The 24,404-nt window shown below is 41.0% G+C and overlaps 1 protein-coding gene across 1 annotated transcript; it reads left to right on the forward strand.

Annotated features, from left to right (window-relative positions):
• The first annotated feature begins 1,579 nt into the window (after positions 1–1,579).
• Positions 1,580–20,693, forward strand: SHISAL2A (shisa like 2A). Its single transcript, XM_042030715.1, is given in 4 exon segments — positions 1,580–1,851; positions 9,682–9,821; positions 20,185–20,254; positions 20,256–20,693. Coding segments are annotated over 4 exon segments (420 nt in total). The 5' UTR covers positions 1,580–1,669; the 3' UTR covers positions 20,284–20,693.
• Positions 20,694–24,404: the final 3,711 nt, after the last annotated feature.

Consider the following 24,404-nt stretch of genomic DNA (forward strand, 5'->3'; position numbering starts at 1 on the left):
CAAGTTTGGACAAAGAATCCACCCTTACTCCAACTCTGGCACAGATCTACCCTACACTCATTAAGTATGGATGAAAGTTTGTGTAAGACTGAGCATAAAACCGTGATGGGAAATTTTGTTTGTTCCAAATCACTGCAGTAATACTTCGGAGAGGAAAATAGTTATCTGAGTTCTGAATAATGAGAGGAAAATCTCCAAAAGTAAGATAGCAAAGTGAAGTACAAAAATAACCAAGAATGTTCTCTATTCCTAAATGTCTCTTGACCATTTAATTTGGGAACGCTCACTTGAAAAGGTGAACTGAATGACTCCTGAATTCACGACTCTCTGCCATGGTTGTTGAATTCTGGTATGAACAGAACTTCAGGGGAAACAATCAAGAAAGGATAAGATGAAGAAAAAAACAATCCCAGAGGGATAAAGAGAATCAAAGAGAAACACAAGGATGGGAATTCATATTTTGGAAGAAAACAGCTATTAGCGATTGAGCAAGATACATAAAGACATTTCAAAAGATTAATACCTATAAGACTGGAATTACATGTTTCTCCATCCTGGGAAGTTGTAAGATCTATTTAGGTTTCTGTTGTGAACATGGTGTTGGCAACTTCACAAAGTCTTGAATCAGTCTCCAAAACCATGACATTTACCCCTGTATTTCTTAGTTTCAACCACACCACATGTTGTTTAGCTGACTGATGCATACACGCAATCTGGGCAACCAACTGATGACTTCTGAGCTAAGATTCGCCCATCCTTTCCTCATTAGAGACTTTCCTCAATCACAGAAAAACAGTCCCCATGCCTTTGTGAACCAAATGACCAGGAGATTGTCTCTTAATCTCAAATAACACAAGAGCCACAATCAAATCCTAGCACATACTGGCACAATTGACATAACCGAGGGGAAAAGGCTGCCTTCCGGTCTTTGGTAGATCGTTTTGCCATATACATTTCAAAGAAGTCAATCCTCAATTTTATCATTGATCTGATTATATCTGATTTCATCGGAACAACTCAAGTGATGAAGTCACAACTGTCACAAAATCTCATCGTTATCTAGCCTTTTTCTTTGTTGATATTCAGCACTCATTGATTTCTCCTGATCTCCCCATTTCCAGAGTCTTTGCACCAGCCACATCGCTGTCATTCATCCTCTCACTTTGCGCAGTGCATCTTTAAGTGTTGAGCCTGTTTTTGAGCTGGAGCTTTTCCCCCCTCATCAAGACAAGGGGGGCTGAGTCCTACAGAAGTGTGATCCCTTCTCATGCTCTCCTTCTTTTGCCTGTCCTGAGACCCCACCCAGGTTATGGGTGAGGACGAGCCCCCGAAAGCCCCCCTCAACATGGGACCCAGCGCTGAGGGACAGCCAAGAGCCAGCCTTTGAGGTCGCAGCCCGGGGGTGGCCGGCCCCTCACGGCGGTCTCCCGCCCTCCCCTGCCTGCGCTGAGGGCGCGGGCGGCTCCCGCCGCTCCCGCCCTGTGGCGGCCCCGGGGCCAGTGGGCGCGGCGGTCCCTGCCGCCGGCGCAGCCCCTGCCCGCCCGGCCCCGCCCGCCACCGCCGCCTCGCCTCGCCTCGCCTCGCCTCGCCTCGCCTCGCCTCGCCCTCTCTCCCGCCCGGGTGCTGCCGAGCCGAGGCGCCGGGCGGGCAGCGGGCGGCCGGCCGCGCCATGAGCGCCGAGTGCAGCAGTTACCTCAACGCCGACAAGGTGCTAGTGAGCGGGTTCAGCTGCCCGCGGGCGGGCGGCGACGCCCGCGCCGTGTTCTGCTGCGGCTTCCAGGACGTCAAGTACTGCTGCGATGACCCCCACAGCTTCTTCCCCTACGAGCACAGCTACATGTGGTGGCTCAGGTAGGGGAGCGGCGGTGCCTTCCGCGGTAGAGGCTCTGAGGGGGAGACCCGTGTTCGCCCGAGCTCGCTCGGATGTGTGTTTGTGAGGTACTTGTAGCCGGGCACTTGAAGGCTGCCTTTGTCCCGCTGAGAGTAGAGCTGCATCTTCAGCCCAGAGAGACTTTTGCTCTTGCCAGGGTAGTTTCTGAAGGAAATAACTCGTGGTCTTCGTAAGGAAGCTCTGGGAAACGCTCGGTGCCTCAGGCAGAGCATCCGGAGCGTCTCCCGCCCTTTGGGTGTGAGCGGAGCGGCTATCTCGGGGCCTGAGCGCCTAAGATGCTGGGCGCATAAAGTTCCCAGTGACTTGAGCTACTTTTCCATGTAAGATAAAGTACTACGTAACTTTCCACTGGGAAGACGCAGATGATGAGCCTGGTACTCTCCCGGGATAGTGCAGGTATTTGCCTGGCTCTGGCTGGATCTCCAGCAGCGGCAGGAAGAGTTGCACTCAGCCAGCCCGGCTGCTTTCTGTGCCTGATTCTCCTCAGGCTCCACAGCATCCACACTGGCCGTGTCAGCATGTTAGTACACCTCTGCATGGGGCTTCCGCTATGTTTCTTACGGACTTGTTATTCTTATTTTGTCAAATCTCTTTCTGGGCTGGCTTATACCGTCTGCTTCTGCAGCCCTGGTGGCAGCAGTCGCTACCTGCTGTTTGAAGATAGGTAATTTTATCTGTTTTATACTGTTTCCTACCAGTTTTCCTGAGTGCCCTCTAGTATTAGGATTGTGAGATTTGGTGAGCAGCAATTGCAGGTTCAGTTTATGCCCAGTGTTTAAAATGTTGTGAGCATTTGGTACATCTATTCTCAGCTTTCACCTTTCCAAACCAAACAGCTTCTGGACTATCATTGAGGCAGATGCTATGTCACACCAATTATTTCACTTGCATCTTATCCATACTGTTTTTCACTCCACAGGGCTGATCTTAGAGGTGCATAATCTGGAGCTGCATGCCCAAGACGTGGGTGTGGCAGGGTTCTACAGAGTGGCCAAATATTGCCTCCAGTCTTGCTCACAAAATCCTTCCTGTTGGTGGCCAAAGTACTGTTGATGTCTTTGGCTGCCAGTTCACATTGGCTCCATGATTTCAGTGAGCTGTCACTGAAGACTCTAAAACTTTTCTCGAGTTCAGAACTGTCTGTTCTGAGTTTATTGCTATGTAGGCTTGGTTTTGTTCTTTATGCATTACATTATGTACACTGAAACTCAGGTACATCACTTTTGCCTGTTCACTCAGTTTTCTGCAAGTCTTCTAGCATTCCTTGCCCTCAGCATTTGATTGCTTGTAGGGGCTTAGGATCATCAGGAACTCAGATTTCCTTCTTCACCAGGTCATAGATGAAGATATGAATAAAAATCAGTCTCAGTGACTTTTCTTTACACTGAAAAGAGACCACTTAGCCTTGCACTTTGCTCCTTATGCTTTTAAGCAGCCTTAAATTTGTGGCAAAACCTTTCCCTAATCCTGTATTAGTTCAGTCTTTTTAACCCCACATTCAGTGCAGGGCTTTGTCCAAAGGCTTTTTGAGACATCTGACTCTGTCTTCTGGGTTCCTTTATCCATCTGCCTATTGACACTTCATAGACTTCAGCAGGTTAACAAGGTAGTGTTTTCTCCTCATCCTAATGCTGATCCTTTCATTAAAGATTTTATGTCAGGAAGCTGCAAGTGCCTTCAGCTTCCTGTGGGTAGAGCATAGTAACGAGATGGTTGGGGGTGGAGGCTTTACCATCAAAGGACCTGTCTCTCATATTCGGGGAAGGTGAGCAGGGGCATCGTGGCTTGGGGGTCATAGCCAGGCTCCGATTCAGCACTGTGCAACCAGACACACCCAGCACCTCGGCCAGCAGCCCTGCAGTTCCACATGTGAATTCCTTCAGGGCTCGTGAGTTAATGCTATCCAGTACTGTGGACTTACTAGTTTAATTTATCTGGTCTAATATTTAATGTATTATTATTTAAAATCTACTTTGTCTGGTGCAAAGGGTGGGTTGATTGTGGGGATCTCCCAGGCATCTTCCGCTGTGACTGACACAGAATTATTTGGCTTCTCTGATGTGAGAAGACATGTCCAAGTGTCCTTTTTTACACTTTTGCTATGAAATACTCATACTGTTTTAATGTTATATTTTTGCATAGTCTTTGACTGTTTCAATCACAGTAAACTTGCTCAAAATGGCAGAAGAACTGAAGGAATAAGTTAACATGGCATAACAACCTCTCATCTGGATGTTGTAGTGAAGACTCTTAAAGCTTGATCTTTTAAGAAACTACTTCCAAGAACTGAATCCCAGGAGAGGCTTTAATGAAGCACCTCTCTGAACGTTTTTCCTTTAAAAAGATTTTGTAGGGTGTGAGAAGTAACTGCTTAGCTTTCACCTAAGTCAGAAATCTGGGCCCAAACTTTGAAAATTAAGGATTTTTTTTTCTTCTTTCTACAGTAGCCCTAAGCTGTTAAAAGGACTTAAGGAAATTGCAATTTGTGGAGTTTTGGTTGTGCTTAACTTCTGCCATAACTGACTATATTCATTGTAGAAAATAGGTGAATAAATACAATTTACCTCTCCAAGCAAAGTTACTGAGTGGTTAGAATTGAACCACTTCCTGTAAGTGTTTTCAGTAACAAATAGAGTAATTTTTAGTTATTAACACACTGAAAACATATTAATATTCATTATTTTGAAAACTGTATACATTTTCACATGACAGTTCAATTAGAAGTTTAAGTAGAACATAAAAATAACATTTTCTGGCCTCCCAGAATGTTTTGGTGATCACTAGACTGTTACTTGTATTGGTTGGTAACAACCATATGTTAAAATAATCCTTAAAATGCTTCCTTCAGCCCTTGAGGACACACTTTTAAGACTTGAAACCCTTAAGACTTAAAATTAAACAAGAGTTAGGCAAATCAGCCAAGGTAAGTCTGGAGGTGGAATGTATTGAGGAAGGGAAAGAAGTTGGAAGCTCTGATGGGGGAATTGTTTCAGGTTTTGCTGTACTCCAGAGCTTTAGGTTTATTTTCCTAAATCTTCATTTGCTTGCCTCCCCCCAGATATTTGAAAGCAGTGAGTGACTGCACCACAACTGGTTGGTGATACCTAAGGGATTACTTCAGTTTGGTAGCACATCAGGTAGAATTTCAGGAAACTGTTGCACATTTCACTTGTGTTTTTCCTGCTGTGGGAGGGGCATGGCATCCAGCTCTGATGCAAGCAGTTCATGGAGAAGCCAGCAGCCTTAGCAACCTGAAGCAATAGTCTCTTGCAGGCCTATCCTCTTCTTTTTTCTTGCCAAATCTCTACTGCCTGTACTGTGTTTAGAACCAGACACTGCCCTATCCCTTAGCAACATGGAACCCTCTTTCCCCCTCCCACTTCTGCAAAAACTGCAATATTTGACAACATCCTAACACCTGCTGTACTGGGAGCTGCTGGACTTACATAGATAATAGACCGTTGAGCAACTCTGACACATTTCATATTTCCCCCAGAATTTATTATATGTAATTAATACTATTATTAATTTCTGTATGCAATTGATAGTATTATTAATATATGAGTTATCCTTTCTTTTAAATTTTTTTCTGTTATTTAAAATCAAATAATATAGTTCCTTTTTTTTTGTTTTGTTTTGGATTTTTTGTTTGTTGATTTGGGTTTTTTTTATTTTGGTTTTCTTTGGTTTGGTTTGGGTTTTTTTGTTAGATCATAGATCTTGAAGGACTTATTTCCACAAAGAAGAGGGAAGGATGCATTTTGCTGTCTTTTAGAGCTGCCAGGAGCCCATGGAACAGGGAAGGCAGCACTAGGAAAAGGCAGAATTTATCAGAAGGTTATTCAGCTTTTGAATCCACAAAACACAGATGCTATAAAACACCAGCAAGCAGAACACTGAGCAGCTCAGCCTCCAGAGCAGTGTGCTGTGCATGCACATCTGCTTTACCTCCCAAGCTAAATGGAAGGGGAGAAATGCTGAACATGTGATATTTGTACTGAACTGCAGCAGTTATGGTCAGTCAGCCTTTTGGTTTCTCTTTGTTTTAAAATATTTTAGGTTCATTTTTGTCACTCTTCTGTGAAGTTTTGTTTTGCAAATTTAATGGCATCTTTCAGTATCAAATAGAATTATAATATCCATTCCAAAGCTGTATCTTTTAAGTTGTGTGTAATAATACATATTTGATTCAAATTCTGTCAAGCCAAGTATAGATTTTACTCAGAACGCTTTCTTAATTAATACCCGTAGAGCTATGGTGGCCTAATACTGAGGCCAAGCTTTGCTTGGCTGTACCGACCTCCAGGCATCTGTTTTGGCTTTCCAAAATAGCAAGTCTTCTGTTTCTCTATGCCCATTCTTCCAGTTTCTTGAGAATATTTATCTGTGTGCTTTGCAAATACTATGAACAACACGTCACTGCAACAATGGCATTGGGAACATTTGATTTACTCGGATCCGGGTGACTCATGAGCTTCCTTTTAGTCTATCTGTGGGCAATACTGCCTCTGCTCAGCCAATATTTAAATTTTCCTGGCTGTTACTGGTGTGGATAGACTAATTTTATGGACTAAAAATAACTGTATGTGTGTGATGCTGAACATCCACTGACAGACAAGTTGATGACCCACTCAGCAGCTCTCTGGACACAGCCTGGGAAGCCCTGGGCAGGCTGCTGGCAGAGTGGAGCCTCTCTGCTGAGTGAAGCCTTTGGCTCTGCTGCAGGCCTGGATGTGGCACTCAGTGTAACAGCATGTGTGGTATGGCTCCTACTTTATGTGGAAAGTAACTTGGGAGAGTTCTGTTTGGATGTCCCACCACATTTAACATTGCTTATGTCAGGGTTACCTCTACGCCTTCTTTGCCATCTTTATACCAGATCATCACTTTGGGGTTGAGTGGGTTGTTAATGCAAAACGGTTTTGCTCACTAATGAGGTCACAGCTGTGGGCAAGAGGGACTTTTTAGTTTGCTTGTTTAATGTCTCTGCTGTCAGAAGACTGATCTTGAAGACAGAGACCCTGAGACCTTTAGACTGTTACCATGTAACTGCTGGGTGGCCTGCAGACAGTGTTTAAGGTAAAGAATGGAAGGTCGCAAAATGCTTTTAGCAAGGGCTTTTTAAAGCAGATATGCAGCACCACAATAATTGCTGTAGAATCTAGAGGATATGCTGTAAGGTTGTCTTTAGTTTCAGAGGAGTGTAATTGTTAAAGTGGTCAGCAATTATAGTTATTTGGTATTTTGTTTCTGACAGCTTTAACTAGTAAAAAAGACAGAAAAGATTGTGTTCTGGTTAAGAAACATCAGTATTCAGAGCTGTGGAAGACATATTAAATTTCTCTGAATAAGATAAATTAAGACACAACCCTCCATCCCCAAACTTTAACTCAAAATTAATCTTATAGAACGTAATTATACCTTCTCTGTGGGTTGATGGCTTCAGCACTTTGAAAACAATCTGGTATCGAAACATTGTGTGTTTAAAAAGAGTAAGTACAAATTGTCCTGATTTCTGATTCATTCAGGAAGTGCAATCAGAGTATCTACTTGGTTTTGTGATGGTGGTGAGATCTTCTCATGTTGCTGCTGCAGCATGAGAAACATTTCTTGTAGCACATAACCTATGATGAGTTTTTGACCTGGAGAGTTCCTCAGGTTTTTCTTATCTTTGCCTTTTGTAACTCACAAAGCATCTTACACAAGTTGTGTAGTGATACTGAAGATGCATTGTGCTGTGCAATACACAACTGTATTGTTCATATCATCATCTACAACTGCATGAAGGAGAGCTACAACCAAGAAGTAACACATTCCTGAACAGAAAAATGTATAATCTTTGATATATACTTGATCTATTTGGCTTTAGGGCAGCTGACTACTCAGTGTTTGGATAATGGTGAACAACCTCCTTAGTCCTGCACCCCACACTGGAATTTAAATGGAATATTACAATAGGGCTGTTTTGTACTGCCATGACAAAAAAGCACAAATAATTGTTTCTGAAGAATCTTGTTTGTATCACTTGGTTCTATGGCTATTCAGCCTCCTGTGTATTTCTTCTGTTTCGTCTATTTGGGTCATGGTGTTCCAAGTAAAAATGCAAAAATCAAGCCAGAACACAGGTGAGATCTCTGGCTGTAGGTCATATTCAGATTCCATAGTAAGCAGAATATTGCTTGCTTGCAAGTTTTGTTTGGGCCAAAAAACAATAAGGAAAAATTTGCTTAATATGTGCATATATGCATGAATACATAAGGACATCCTATTCGATGAGGATGATAAATACCAGGAAAAATCTTCAGAAGGGTAAAACTCTTCTTTCCAGAACCATTTTGCTGATAACAAATCATTTTAGCTGTGCATGGAGCTAAATGTTGCCCAAACTTCATTACTGAATCAGACCAGTAACTAATGAAAACTGCATGTGAAAGTCATAGTGATATCTGCTGTTCTCATCCTGCTGCTTTTAAGAGCTTCTCCTGTGGACGTATCTGTGTGCTGGTGCTGTGGGAGCTTGTAGAAAAGCTTTGCAGGAGCTTGAATGTAAAATTCATAAAAACATCCCAAGGCACAGTTCTTCTCATCTCCCTGCAAGGCCACAGTAGAGTTGACTTCTCCCTGATAGCAGTGATATATAAAGGCATTTTTATGACTGAAGGACGGAGCTTGTAGAATTCAAGACATTCATCTCTCTTCTGACCTTTTGACGTCTGTCAAAATTGCAAATATACCAGAGCAGTAATATAGGGATTCTCAGTCCTCAGACTCCTCATCTGTGACCAAAAGGCTGCTGTTTAATTTCACCAGAAGTCAGGATCTTTGGCATGGACTGTAGAATAGAGGACTGGAACATGGAAGGCATTAAATGGCCCGGGAGAGTGTAGGAAATGATAGCTAGACTGTATCGTATTGGGTCCTTTATTTCATCATGAGACTTTTATATTAGGAAAGACTTGAAAATAAGGGTTGGAAATCAGGAGAGATTTCTGTATATACGTATACTGCCTCACTGTATGCCTATGGGAGATGTGTAAAGCAGCTTTTATCCTGCAGGAGTAGTACCTTGATAAAATCTACATATAGTACTGTATTTTAGGCCTCCAGAGTAATTAATTCCTGCCTCTTTGATGCCTTTGATATTGTGAGTAAACTAATTCAGCTTTAGTTTTCCTTTTACTGTGGCAAAGATCATGGGAGAATTTCTCCAGTCCTGATGGGAGATTTATTGCATTAACAGAAAGGCACAACAGTGATCACAGTACTCCACCCTGCTCTGAAGAGCTGCTAACAGAATTCAATAACATGGCTTGCATGTTTTGTATACTATAAAAATGGCATTTCAGACTGAAAATACAGCTTTAATAGTCATGTTGCTTGAGTTTCCTGGAGCTCTAGAATCACCCTCTGTGTGTGCATTTGATATTTTGTTTATCTAGGATTATGTATTGCACTGAAGAACTTCTTGATCTCACTGATGTCAGTTACTGCATGAAGTTATTTCTGATTTTCATAAATATGCTTTAAATCAGACTCGGGAGTAGTATGCAGGAAATGTCATTGAAGGCTAGATATTCAACTACTGTGTAATGACACTGACCCTTCTGAGGGCAGTGAAATAACTGTGGTTTATGCAATTGAAGTATTGAGCTCTAAACTTCTGTTTACAGTAAAATACACAGTTACTCCCATGCCTGACTACAAATAAACTCCAGACATCATCTTGACCATTGTTTTAATGGATATCCCCGGCTGTTTGTACACTTAATTTCTTTGTTTTTCTCTCTTAGTGTTGGAGCACTCGTGGGCCTGTCAATAGCAGCAGTGGTCCTCTTTGCTTTTATCATCACTGTGTGTGTTCTCTGTTATTTGTTTATCAGCACCAAGCCGCGCAGCAAACTGGATACTGGTTTAAGCTTACAGATGGCAGGTAAGACCAGTTGTTATTGATGTGCATTGTCACCTGCAGAGGAAAAGCCTTACTCTGTCTTTAAATGGATGTGGAGGGATCCAACAGTGTGTATTTTCTTTCTGACGGGGATGTCAAAATGTAATCAAGCTATCCTGCTGTTTTACCTGCTCTGTGAAATCTGTACCAAACTCAAAACATTTAGCACAAGCTCAGTGTATTTATTTAGTAGTAGGAAGAGTGTAAAAGTTTGCAATACTGAGTTAAGGTGCAAAAAATAAGCCCCTTTATCAGAAAGAGACTTACTGACTTAGTTGCTCTGGATTTCCTGTCAAGAGTACATAAACATATAGTAGTGATTCATTCTAGGGATAAGAATCTCAGGAGAGATTTTAAGTGTATTTTCTTGTGGCAGAGAGAGGTCATTCTTCTTTTTTGCTTTCTTCCTGGCATAGGATCCAGTCTTTGAAGTCTAAGACTCTTTGTTCCAGTACCAGTAGTCTATATCTTTGTGCCTAGACTATGTTGGCAAATGCCTGCAGGAATAGTGCATGTAGTCAGCACTAACCCACTCACATGGGAAAACTGCTGCTGCTGCTCCAGTTCACTACATTTGTGAAATCTGACTGCAAGTCTCGTTTGTAAGATGGGGTGTGATAAGTTTCACCCTTTGTCTTGGACTTCCTACATATTTAAATGAACCTCTTCAGCAGTTCAACCAGTAAAGTCATAGGAAATAAAAGGAATGTTGTACTTATTTAGGCATTGAAAGTTCAACAGGTTGAAAAAGGGGAAGAATTCTTGGACAAAAGTCCCCTCAGCTCAAATTTTCTTTTTAGTTGTTCGTTTAAAATGCTTCTATACCTGCATGGCAGTAAATGACCAGTGAGTTACTGTAATTATAGCCTATTTTAGAGCAGTAGGCCCCCTCCTGAGTGTCTAGTTAACACAATCCACTTCGTACCAAGCTTCCTGTGTCTAATTTTGTTCTCTGGAGAATGCAGGCTTTGGTTTAAAAGTGGTTCATAGAGCTGTCAGAACTGCAAAGCCTCCGTGTGTAGCTGTACGAGATGAGCAAGCTGCTGAAGTCACACATTCAGCAAACTGCTACTAATCTGCAAATTGAAAACTTCACACTTGTCCTGGAGAGAGAGTGGAATTAAGACCTGCTACCTAGAACAGCTTAAATAAACTCTTGGGTGGGATGAACAAAATGCTCTCGTGCTCTTCTACAAGATGGTTGTGTTTTATTATAAACTGGCATTATGTTTTTGAATGTGTTGCTGTTTAACTTCTTCCCTCAGGCTTTCCTGCTACGGCATCAGCTCCTAATCCATTGCCAGGACAGCAGTGCTGTATTTCTCATGCCTTTTATTTTTGTGCCAGACATGTTTTGCATGTGGGGAGCTGGGAAGGAGGCAGGTGCTACTGCACCAATGCTACCAAGCAATTCCATCTTTCTGTACGGACTCGAACCCTGCTGCAAACCCACATCCTGCTTGGGCAGTAAATGTTGTTCCTTGCTTCCTATCCTGAGGTGAACAGCATCCCAAGTTCCCCCACTCATGACCCAGCATTCATGTAGGCATTCCAAGTCACAATTCCAACCTTACAAGGCTGGGAGGCTGAGGGATCTTTGCTTTTTCCCAGCCATTTCCTGTGTAGTTTGGAGCTTTGCTTGGACAAATTCCTTTGTATTTAAACAGAGCTTTGACTTTGCTCTCATCCTGTGTTTTCCACTTTTATTATTCTGTTTCTTTGTCTGTTTCGAATGACAATTATTTCACATCTAAATTCTGATAGCTTTGGCTGTTGGTGAGGTGGGTTGCTGGAAATTGAAAGCCAGTTGCTTTGCCAAGGTTGAGAGATCTTTGGAAATGTTTTAGGATTTCACTGACAAGCCTGAGTGCTTGCCTTCGTCATACTTGGGTTTCTTTTGCGTGGAAGTCATGCAAGGGCTGACTGTCTGATGAGATGGCTGGTTAGCTGCTTGCACGCCTGGGGAAAATAAAAGCAGCCTCTCTCCTCATCTTTCAGTTCTTCTGAGAGTTCAGAATAACCGTATATAGGCAATGAAAACAAATTAAAAAATTAAATTAGTTTTTAAATGCTTCAGAAAACTGCAGGCCTGAGGACTGAGTTTTAACTGTGAACTCAGTTCAACAAAGCTTTTTCTGAACTAGCACAGTTTTGCCTTTAGATGAAGGCTATGGCACACTTCAGGTGCTGTGCAACATCTGTTTCCCTGGAGCACTCACACAGCACTCATTTTTGAAAGCAATATTTTTTATTATATTCAATTTCACCCATAATACATCAGCTCAGTTGGAGTTTTGTATCTCATTAAACATAAAATTGATTATTTTATGCCTTTCCTACCTCACATAATAGTAGAAGTTGGTCATTGTTCTGTGGGCTTATCTAAGATCTCCTAAATACGGAAGTGGAATGGTTGAATTTTTACAGAAATAATTTAAAGATCGATGATAAATCTAACAATAAAGTGAATATGAAGCCCTTTATTAAGGTTTCTGATTCTACAAAAGGCATATCAACTGGAATTTGCCTCTGTTTAGCCTTTAACAAATGGTCTTTCATAGCATCAGCATCCAATATTACAGGTTGGGTTCCTGAGTTAGCTGAGGATGTTCTAGCCCTAGCAAAAATTTACATTTTAATCTGAGCACTGAATTTCAGGAGAAATGAGCTCAGTCACTGGCATAGACAAGGAAGAACTACTTAAATGTTCCTGGAGTTAGACATTTCTAGTTGTAGTATCCTAGTGTAGAGTGCAGAGTTGATCCACAGTAGATACAGACAAACAAGAAGATCCTTCATTTCAGTTGCTTGTTAAGCTCTTTCTAAGAGAAAAGTATTTTTCATTTAACTCATAGTACATGTTTTTGTTTCTCCCATTTGAGGGCTGGAGAACTGTAACAGTGGTAAAAAAGGCCTCAAAGAAATCCAAGGCCTGAATATGCAAACATTATATATTTATTCAAGGTGAAAGGGAATTCGGTCATGTGCTTTGTGCTTCTTCTAATAAAAAGCTTCTCTTTGTGCCAAAGGTTTATCCCCTTCAAAATATGGGGAACTAGGAAGTCACAACTGCAAGTGTTTTGTTAAGGCTGAGTGAATAATGCTGGAATATCCCCCTAGTGCTAGAGATAGGGAGGACTGAGCAAATACTGCATAATTGTCAGGATAGGAGTGGTAAACAGTCAGAAAAGGGGAAATCCAGAGGCACATCTTCCTGACTCTGGGAAAGGTGCGCATACACTTGCCTTGACCAGGCAGCTGATGGGACAGGAGTGATCATCTTCTGCTGGCCCCTGAGACCAGGCTTTGCCATCAGACATATAAAAGGTAGAGAGAGACTCTTGACCTTGGTGACCCAAACAGTTTTTAAACACATTTTCTGAGTTGCCCCTGTATTTCTGCGAGGTCTGGAAAGACCTTTGAGATGAGGTGTTCTATGCCACTGCAAAGCATGAATAGCAAATTACATTTTATGATAGTAACTAATATTTTTCCCTTAAAATTTAGCACAGGAAGACCTCTGCATTCAGAGTCAGACAGCAGGGACCTTTGGGTTGGAGTGTGAAAGAACTGTGGCCTTGTAAATTAATCATAAGTGCTGGGGGAAATGTGCTTTAATAAAAGTTATTAATTCCTTGTTCTTGCAAAGCGGTGACGACATAATATGCAAAAGTTCATGGTTTCATTTCATAATAAGGAAAAACGCAGCTTGAAAAATAGCCAGATGACTTTCCTGTCTCTATTTCTCTCCTTAATTAAAGATTCCTCATGGAGCATGATTCAAATATATGAGATATTTAGGTATTTTGATGAAAAAGCACAAAACTCTCACACATTGTCCTTCTTAGCTCAGTACAATTATCTGACTATTGGTTGTGAAAGCAGATAGCTGCTGTGTGAATTCAGATGCACTGCTTGGCTTTTGGAGTGTGCCTTGATAACTTTGCCGTTTAGGTTTAGGAGTAATTTCAACTGCGTGGTGTTCTTGTAGCTGCCTTTAAATTTTCCCCAGTTAGGCTAGTTTTATCTTTGTCAGTCATCTACTTCAGATTGCTGTATGGGGAAATATCAGCCAAATGGCCTCAACTGTTTAAAAAAAAAAGACTATTTTTTTTTTCCTCTTTAGGAAATGAAGAATATTTCCATTTTGGAGCTGGGAATTCAAATTTAGTGGAAGAGTACATCACTAGGAATGATTACATTTTGAAATGTCTTTACTGAACTCCTTAGCTTTTAAATTTCCCAGACTTTCTTGTAGCAGTGAGATTTTTGCAGCTCATTAGGAGTCAGGTTTTTTACTACAAATATACCCATAGCTGCTGTAGGCTTCAAAACTAAAGTGTCTTCCTCTGTAACTGATAAGGATTTTTTTTCCTTCTTTTTGAGTTTGTTTTTTATCACAGCTGAAATAACTCAGTTGTTTTCAACTAAGTTCTTAGCTTAAATATCATTGTACAGATTTTTTAAAATGTCAAACTATCAAATCCTATTTTTGCATTTTTGAAACCAAACTGCAGCTTTTTCAATTCAAACAAAGTAAAATGCAGCTTTCAAAACACCTCAATAACAAATAATTCCATTTCCCAATCTGCTTTGTTTCAGTTCCTTATTAAATTAAAATATTAGCATTCTCAACTTTTCATCCCTTTTGGATATAGGGAACCTGTTTTTCAGTCCCTTCTCCACACATTTTCTTGGAGAAAAGTACCCTGCCCAGTGAAGTTCATCTTTTCTGTACTCTTTGTGTTGGCCCATGCTTGGGAAAGTGGAAAATGAGGTCAAAGCCAGTGTTGAACTAGAGGGTAATGTGAAATACAGGGAGGCCAGGGAGGAAGATTGATGAGCTCCATAAAGAGAATTAGATGACAGGATAAAGCAGGGAGAGGTTTTGGAGCTGGTAGATAAAGGAGAAAACTGCAAGGAGCTGAATGCTGCTGGGAGCATGTGGAAGAGGGATGGGACTGATGGAGTTGAGAGCAGCAGAGCAGGGAGGCAGCAACGCTGGAGGGGATGGAGAAAGTCCTGGGGGCCAGGAAGCAGAGCTGTGGCTGTGGGTGGGCTGGGGAGCAGAAGCCTGGTGCTTGGGCAGAGGGATGGAGAGGGAGCCTGGCAGATGGGGAATCATGTGCAGGGTTGAGATTTAGGGCAGAGAAAAGGGAGGAGAGACTCCAAGTATGACCTGCTGTTCATGGATATGGGGACTAGCATGGGAAGCATAGTAGCAGAAAATAAGGACTGGAAACAGAATGAGGAAAGTAGGAAGGGAATGAAAGAATGAATATCAGGTAAGAAAGAAAATTAATTAAGTTGAAAGTGTGGTTAGGAAAGTCTTTTCTTCTAGAGCTTTGTTTTCTCAGCTTTCAGCAGGGATCAGTGGAAACTGGCAGAGTATCTCTCTCCTCCCTTCCTGCAGTGATCCACTGCAGGCTGCCTTTGCTTTAGTTACTCTGATCAGTTGGGCAAACTGATTCAAAACTTCCTGCCCTTCTGCTCCAAGCAGGTGTCTGTATCAGTTAGCTGGTGGAATTTTAACTATTACTTACATTAAACTATGAAGCTGTGCTCTGACAAACAATGTTCAAGTGCTACTAAGCTTTAAAACCAAAGGCTCAAAAGATGGGAGATGTGCAGAACTAAAGATTTTGTGGGAAACTGGCAAAATGCTTAACTAAAAATATTTTAATGTGCTCCTGTCATCACTTTAATCTTTCTATAAAATGTGGGTAAACTTCTTTGCATCAAAGAAGTATTGTGAGCCTCCACACACACAGAAAGAGCTTTGGGGTCACTGGATGAAGGTGCACTGAAAGCAACAGTGCCTGATTATGTTTGGAGAGGGATGAAAGTTTGAGATTTCTGGTCTATTTTCTTGAATATGGGAATTATTTTATGCAATTTCTTTCAGGAGACAGATTTCCTGCTACAGGTCCAACTTATACCACAGTGCTGCTACCTTAAACTGCTCTTCACTTTGATGTTTATTCCTTTTTAACACAAGTAAATTAATAATTGCAGCCTCCCGGAGGCCCAGGAATGCGAAGTGAAATGGTTTTGATCTGTCTCATCCTCTAAAAATTGTAGAAGGTTCCAGTAACTGTGGTTTTTCTAGTGCAGTGGGCATATCTATGTATTACTATTTGCAACTTATGGAAGAATAATGCTCTTAGTTCTTCTAAAAATGCCTTTGTTTTACAGACAGTGAGGCCAGAGGGAGTTCAATATGTTAAAAAACAGAAGCACTGAATGGATTCCACCAATGCTGTGAAGAAAAGAGGTACCATGAGAACATTTATTTTCATCTCATTCTGTTGTATTTGTATACTCTCTACTCTGTTTTACATGGATTTTATAAAATGATTCTTTATGTGGGTTTTTAACTTTCTTAAAAGCACTAGCAAACTGTCTCTGATTTGTTTATACACTGCCCTGATGCTGTAGGGATGTATCTGCAGAGACTTGGACAGAGTCCTTCCCCAGACAAATCTCTTCTAGATTTACTGGTACATGAATACTCCATCATGGTTATGTGCCAGAGAAGATTACAATCCCCTTATGCTGTTACTGTCCTTTCTCTGAGCTGTCCTGGGTGCACCAGAGTTTACTAAGGAGGCAGACACTGTAACTTATTCAAAAGAGTTTCTTCAGTGATGAATTGCCAGAAAGGCTCCTGTGTGACAAAAGGTGAAAGCAGTGAAGTTTCTGGTGGGCAGTTTAGTCATACATTGCTTCCTGGGGATGCAGGAATGAGTGCCAGGTCAATTCTGGTACAAAATTACAGAGGGCTATCTTGCAAGAAACCAGATTTTTATGCTGAAATCATGTGTGAAGGTTGAACTGCCTATGGCACAGACCATGCAAAATAGTGTTTAAAGTGTACCCCGATACATAGAGATGAGTTGCACTTCAGACTTAAGAGGAATTTATGAATAAAGCAAAGGACTTCAGATGGCATGAAACATGCATTTTACTTTCTGCAGGGGGTGAAAGCTCATGGCTGAACAGCCACAGAATGTGAGAATAGCTGCAGATCAGCAATGTCAGTCACAAGAAAAATAAGTGGTCCTGTTTGCTCAGCAGTTGTTTTCAGATGAGCAGGAAAGTAAATGAGTCAAGAGTTTCCTGTTTCATCTATTTTCTCTTGTACCCTTAAAAAAAGCCACCCCGTGCATCTCAAGTGCAAATGCATCTTTCTCAGAGCTCTTTATCGGCATAACAACTTGATTTTGGCTCCTTGTCCTTATAAAAATAGTGAAGTGTAACAAAACTCATTTCAGAACTCCTAACCACCTCCACACGTTTTTTTTTTTTCTGCTGTTGCAAATGAAAAGGCTTGTGGGAGAAAAATGCCATGGGAAGACTAAAACGGATCCTGCAGTCAGAAAGCCGTCTGTAGTGAGAAAATCCAAAAATATCTGAGGCAGGCGCCAAGTACTGAGATGAGCTGAGGTCTGTGAATGTGGCATTGCTTTCTGAAAGCCATGAGCCTCTTGTTTCCTCATGCTTTTGTTTGCCTGCTTTTCTGTTGTGGTGGAGGAGCTGATGTTTATAGGGTGCCTGCTAATCACTATTGCTTACAGGGAGAGAACTGAGAGGCAGCTGCAAAGGACTTGTGTAGGGTTTGAATGCATGCATTATATAAAGACCAAAAAATTTGGAAGCTTTTTTTGTGGATTAATTACCCAACTCTTTTTGTAGGCAAAATGAGCCTGGCATTGTAGTGAAGACTCAAAATACTTGAGACCTCATTTGGAGCTAAATGCAGGAAAACTATGTCCTTAGCCTGTGAGCCTTTTCACTTCCCAACTCAGAATGGAAAAGCTGGGAACTTTCTGCGAAAATGGAAAGGGAGGCAAGGATCTTTTCTGAACTTAGCCATATTTGTGTTGAAGTGTTGGTAGAAATTCCAGGTCTCTAATAGTTTTTTGTCCCCTGCTTTTCACATGTGTTTGTTGCAGATTTCATACCCACACCTGTCAAGGGGAGCCACTTCACAGTGCAGCATTAAGCCAGAGAGTCCATCAGTGGCTACAAATTTCTGCTGTGAGAAAGCTACAGGTGCCAATTGGATTTCCTTTAGCAGGCATATTTCCTCTGCCAAATTCACTGAGTTTTAATTAGGAGCAGGACCCCTTACGCCTGGTGTAGTTCAGCATACAATTCAAGCTTGTTTGCGTGCTCTTTTCCAGCAAAAGGGCAAACACAGCTCTTAGCTTTTAAAAGGAAAAGGAGAGGAACTAGGCAGCTGGAGGCATTGCTTCTAACTTAGAGTGATAATATATTAAATTATTAAATAGTTGAGCTATGCACAAGAAAAATCTGATACAGATTCAGATCTGAAGACAGATCATGACAAACCAATCTAATTTCTCTCTTTGTCAAGGTAGTTTTGCCTATCAGATGAGTGGGAACAAGTGGCTGTGATTACAAATCTTAATGAAAATGCAGTCAAAGAGAAGTTTTCAGTGACTCATTTTTAAGTGCATTTTTGGAGGGAAGAGGGATGTCTTGGGTAGTGTCTGGTACATTATCCCAGATGAGTAGTAAGAGCTTGTCTGAAAGACTAAAGAGCTCATGAATAAAATTTGTGAATGACACCACTCTGAGAAGGGTTGCAAGACTCTGGGGCTAAAACTACCTTTCAGAATTATCTCAGTGCCCTCGAGAAATGTTCTGAAATAATAAAAAAAAGTGAAATACAAGAAAAATCAAAGTACTGTAGTTAAAAAGGAGAAACCAAATCCTCAAGTAAAACTAAAGAAGAATAGCTGACTAAGTAGTAAAGAAATGCTTCCTAATGTCCAGTCTAAACCTCCCCTGGATGGAGCTTTGAATCATTCCGATGCGTCCTATCACTGGATACCAGGGAGAAGAGATCAGAGAATCACAGAATGGTTTGGGTTGGAAGGGACCTTCAGGATCATCTATTTCCAATCCTGCTGTCACAGGCAGGGACACTTTCCACCAGACTGGGCTGCTCAGAGCTCCATCCCACCTGGCCTTGAACACTTCCAGCAATGTGGCATCCACAGCTTCTCTGGGCAACCTGTGCCAGCACCTCACCATTCTCTCCACATTCCCCTCCTCAGGAAGCTGAACAGAGCAGTGAGGTCACCCTGCAGCCTCCTTGTACCTGAACTAGACAATCTCAAAGTCCTTAGCCACTACTTATGGGACACTCTATCCAGCTGTCCTTCCAGCCCTTTCTCCAGCTTTTTTAGTCTCCTCTGGATGCTTTTGAGTACCTTAACATCCTTCTTAAATTGCCGAGCCCAGAATTGCACACTGCATTCACGGTGAGGATGCACCAAGCCTCAATACAGCAGGATAATCCCCTCTTCTTGACTGGCTGGTTTTGGTGTTTGACACACCCCAGGGTGGGGTTTGCCTCCTCAGTTTGCCAGGGCACACTGCTGTCAGCCAGATGGCAGTGCTGGTGGAGGGTACAAATACAAGTTTACATCTATGTCTCAGGTTTTAATTGAAGTTCATCGGGAATGAGTAACCATCCTCAGAGCCTTCAGCGGAAAGTAATTTAGAATCTACAAAAAATATCACTGATAATTCAGATGAGCATCATTCCGCTCAGTGAACCAGTACTGAGGTGATGTTCTTTGCTGGTTAGGATGCTCTTGCTGCTAGTTGCCATCTGCCTTGAATCCAAGATTTCATGCTTTAGAACTTCTGTCAGTAGCTGAGTTAGTTGAAATTATCCAGCTGGACTTCAGTGCATGTCCATTTTTTTGCATATCCAGACAAGCATTTGCTTCTAAACCCATCTGTAACAACAGCTGTTGTGCTTTACCTCGGAATCAATCCTGCTTTAATGAGCAGTAGAGCAATTTATTTGTATCAAAATTCCTCAAGTGTAGTTTGGAATATATTCTGGTGTCTTTCAAGGTTAAAGGCACACATCGTATGTCTATCATTCAGAAGAAATTCAATGCCTGGTTTAATGCAGGTATGAGTGGTGCATTTTCCAGGAGGCACTGCATAGAAATGTTAGATGAATGACTGTCTTTATCTACAAAATCTTTTTTGTTTTGTTTTAACACCCCTGTGCCTTGGCCCTTTATCACATGCAAGGGGAAATCCACAATAGAGGAGCAGCAGAAGAGCTACCCATCCACAAACACTCCCAGAGGAGGCACTTAGTGTTTCATAGCTGTAATAATGCCCTTTAGAGGTGCAGTTCTTCACCTGATAAAGGCTAGGAATATAATGAGATACTTGGAAAGAAGTAATGCCAGTGAAATGGATTGAACTGTGTGGTTTGTTCTGGATTTTTTTGTAGGAAAAAAATCTTCCCTGTTCAGTCTAATTCTTAACTATTATTGGTATTTTGCAGATACAGAGCTGCATCCTTCACAGAGCCCCCACCAAAACAAGCTGTTGACAGAGCCAAGTGGCTTCAAAAGATTTCCTAAGCCACAAGGATGGCCTGTGACTGTGAGCCACAAGAACCTGATTCACTCTTCCAGAGGTGTTTTCCTGGCTCTTACAACTACTGTTGATAACCAGAGGCCAATCTGAAGCTGTGCCAGGATGTATATGTTTATGGTTGCTGTACTGAGAAGTTGTGTGTTTTGATTTGCACATATCAGCTACTGCTGTCAATCATTTTCATGCAAGTTGTTGTCTCTAGCCTGTGCAATTCCAGTGAGATAACTCAGTTGTCAAGCAGAGCAGAATTTGGCACACCATGTTGACCAAGCTTTATTTTAAGCTTTCCCCACATGCCATCTCAGTGTGGTGTCTTCATGTCATGAACATGGTTGTGTTTAGCCAAATGTGACTGTTCAGTGCACAAACCAATGTGAATGCAGTACCTCAATAAAATCTGACATTTGTGTTGTATTTTTCTTAATTTATCATTTCCCCCCACCTTTGCTTCCTCAGAAGATTCTTGTGAATCCTGAAATTATTTTGAGGGGAGAATTTTCTAATAAAAGGTGAAGTTAATAATTAAAAGTGAATTTTTGTAGGGAAGTTCAGATTTTAACAGCTGTTTTCACTGGGAACGTTGTACACTGAAATGAATTGAAATAAACATCCACAATTGTTTTGCAGATTCTTCATCAAAACATGTTGGAATATTTCTTGTGAAGCAAACTAAAATTTTCCAGTAGTATTTCAGTTGGGAGCACTAAATTGTGAAGTGTTGAACTTCCTTCAGGTAATCAAAGAGCTCTAATTGCACATTTTATTTCCCCAGAAGTCTTAAGAACAACCAACACAATCATAACTGTCATATTCAGGTTGTCAGTTCTTTCAAGCTTTCAGTCTTGAAATCATGAACATTAATGATAATGATTTCTTTTCATCTTGTGAGGGTTCTTTAAGATGAGTGATCAAAAGAATTTCAAAACTCTTTAACCATGCTGTTGATATTAAGGCAGCAGACAGATTATACCTTCCATTTGCAGAAGAGGCCTAAAATATTTACCTACCATGTCAGTTTTGTCTGTGATTATACTTCAACTTGTTAAGACAAAATCCTTGTCTACTGTTTGGGAGTGACATCTTTTTGTTTGATAGTGATGAAATTTAAACTCCGTAGCTGTCTGGTACTGTGCATCAAAACCCCAAAGTGCTTCTGATCTCATCTGCTCTGGTGTGGAATAATACACCAGTGCCTCCCAATGAAGTAGGGAATGTGGTGTATGTTCTTCCAATAGCTTTCTGCATGTAATATCTCACTAAACTGCTATTTGCCACTATGGGCTTTGAGAAAATTGAAACCACATTGGATGCACAAAGGAAATGTTTTTATAACAACAGGACATAAACCTGATCTTCTGGCCTCATAACTTTCTTGATTGGGACTGTCAAAGAGCAGAAGGGAAAAGGATTTATGAGTTTTGCCATCTGGTTTCCTTGGAGGATACCAACCATGAGATACATGTTCTGGAAGCATATGCTTCATTTTGAACCACCAATAAAAGATTTATGGAAGATGAAAAAAAAAGAAGATGGTTTAAGTTATTTTAACTTCATACAAATTTGTGTCAGCACTTTTAATTTTTAAATTCTAAAGATACTTAAAAGTAACAAGATGTACTCGATATTTTGAATGTTGCAAGATCAAAATATCTTTGATTTCTGTCTCTTGGGCAATTTCAAAATCTTTGATTCCTCAAATGACAAGGTTATTTTCCCTTCAGATACTGGGCTTTTATTCATTTTGAGTCTCTTAAGATACCAAAGTAACAGAATAAAAGTAAAAAAGAGAATGCAAAAAGAATGGTTCCAGTTCTTTGCCTATGTCCAATGTCTGTTTTTGTTTTCTGTCAGTGTGTTTAGAAAAACCCATTTCTTTGCCCTTTTAGCTAGTTGTTTTGTAATTGAAGGTTTCTAAATGTCACCAAAAAGTACCTCCCACACAGGTTTGATTAGGGAATCAGCACACTGCCCAGAACAGCTTTCAAATGTAATGTGCAGTCACAAGGGTGACTCCCTGTGCTTAATAGGCATAATAAGCCTTAATGTACTTGTTAGACATAGCCCTAATTTTTGCCCTGGGAACATTTTAAGCTTAAATTGCTTAAATTACCACATAAAGCAAACTCAGGTCTGTTGTGCCATCAGCCGTACAGAAGCTACTAAAACTCACAGGAGCTGCTGTGAGCATTTTTATTGTTTTTCGGAGTTGAGGAGTTTTTCTAATCATAGGGTCAAGATAAAAATTGTGTTAAATAGGCCTCTCAGACTGTGGGATGTAGTAAGTGTGTTTGTGTCTGTGCCCACACAGACTCCAGCAGAGCAGCATGAGCAGCAGCCCCTGATGGATTTCAGTGTGACCAGGCTGGCTCATTCCGGCTGGCAGTTCTGGGCATGGCTGCTCCTTCGTTTGGAGTCACACTGGTAGAAGTGGCAGCTCACTCCAAAGTGATCTGCTTTTGTCATCCCTACCATTCTCTAGATCCTGCAGTATTAATAACTGCCTGTTCACTTGTGTTACTTAATCTGACTTGGAGTAGAAAATACCTAATCAATGCTGCCACACAATCAATCAAGTATGTAATGACTTTCATAATGAATCTCTTCTAAGTATAATTTCTGAAGGCTTTATCCTTCACAATTTTTAAATTAGGGAAGAAAGACCAAAGAAAACTCACAGTTTTACTGAATGAAAATAATGCCTGTTTTAATTATTTTCCTAACATGACAAATGCTGGAGATTCTCACAACTGTTACATCCTTCAAGTTTTGGAAAAATTGAGACAGAAAAAGCATAAAGATTCAGCTACTTCCCAGGAATAAAAATGAGAAGCTTGACTTCTGTTCTGTTAGCCTGAAGCTCACAGGAACCCTATCTTTGAAAACGAAGGGAGGAATTTAAAAATTTGTCCAATAGATTTAGAAGTGATCTTGTTCTTTTCATAGTCATTTGTTTGGAAGTTTAGGAATTTAAGAAAAAAGTACATATTTTAACAGATACTGAATAGTGAGGTAGAGATCCACTAATGGAGTGGATGAGAGAATTCTGCAATGGACCACCTTTTGGAGAATCAACTCTGAACCATATGAGGCTGTTTCCAGTTCAAAAAAAGAGATCTCTGCTGCAGAGAGAAATTGAAAAAGTGGAAAACCTCATCTGAACAACCACCATGAGGATCTCTCCAAGATCCCAGTACCATTTATTTCTGGATCTTTGGAACAGGTGCTGGTTTCTAGTACTCAGTGTGATTATTGCACTTAGCATCCCTTTCCTGTCATTCTGTAGTTCCTGGGTGTTGTCTACAGGTAGAGATAATTGATTCAGATATGTGTGTAGAGTGTGTATAAGATACCTTTGTATGGGAAGAATCTACCTAGGCATCTCTGAAATCCCTAAGTCTATGACCAATATACTGAAATTTAGATTTCACATGTATTATAAACCAGCTACTTGAAAACATTGTTTTAGTCCCCTCCATTATTCCTATGCTTTTTCCAACCCACATCCTTTAGAAAAACTGTTGAAGAGCCTTGCTTTATATGCTGAGAGTACATTTTGATGGCAGTAGCAAAACAGAGTGGTGAAATTGATTAGTGGAAAGAGCGTAAGTACAAAGAGATGCATATAAGCACCTTTTTTGCATCTGATGTTTCAGGATACTAAAGCTGAAGAGTATCTTATGAAACCACAGCTTCCCTTTCCTCCAGGTTAAAAAGAAGGTGGTGGCAAGAGGGTATTAAGGACCATGATTTTTTTTCTTTCCTCCATCAGCAGTGCTGAGCATTTTACCAGCTGGGTCATGCAGTGTGACCTAGAGATTTTGAGGGAAAATGGGTTGTTCAGGCTTTGTTTGGCTGTGAATGAACTTCTGCAGAGGGACAAGGAGTTGGTGGGGCAGCATCCTGGGCCTCCTGAGCCCTCATCCAGGCAAAATCTGTATCTGTTCCAAAAGGGTGTGCAGAAGCACGAGCCAGAGTTTGTCCCCATAAATAGAGGAGTGTGAGCAGCTGGTTTATGAACATTTTATGTTGTCAATTCTCATGTTTACTATAATCTGGATTTCACAATTAACACCTTGCATTGACCTGGTCCTTTGCCATTATTGCTGCCTTTGTTTTCCCTCTTCT

This window comes from Corvus kubaryi, unplaced genomic scaffold (genome assembly GCF_017639235.1).
Source record: "Corvus kubaryi isolate FWS band 111438036 unplaced genomic scaffold, C.kubaryi_AGA036_p1.0 37334, whole genome shotgun sequence".
Classification (NCBI taxonomy): domain Eukaryota; kingdom Metazoa; phylum Chordata; class Aves; order Passeriformes; family Corvidae; genus Corvus; species Corvus kubaryi.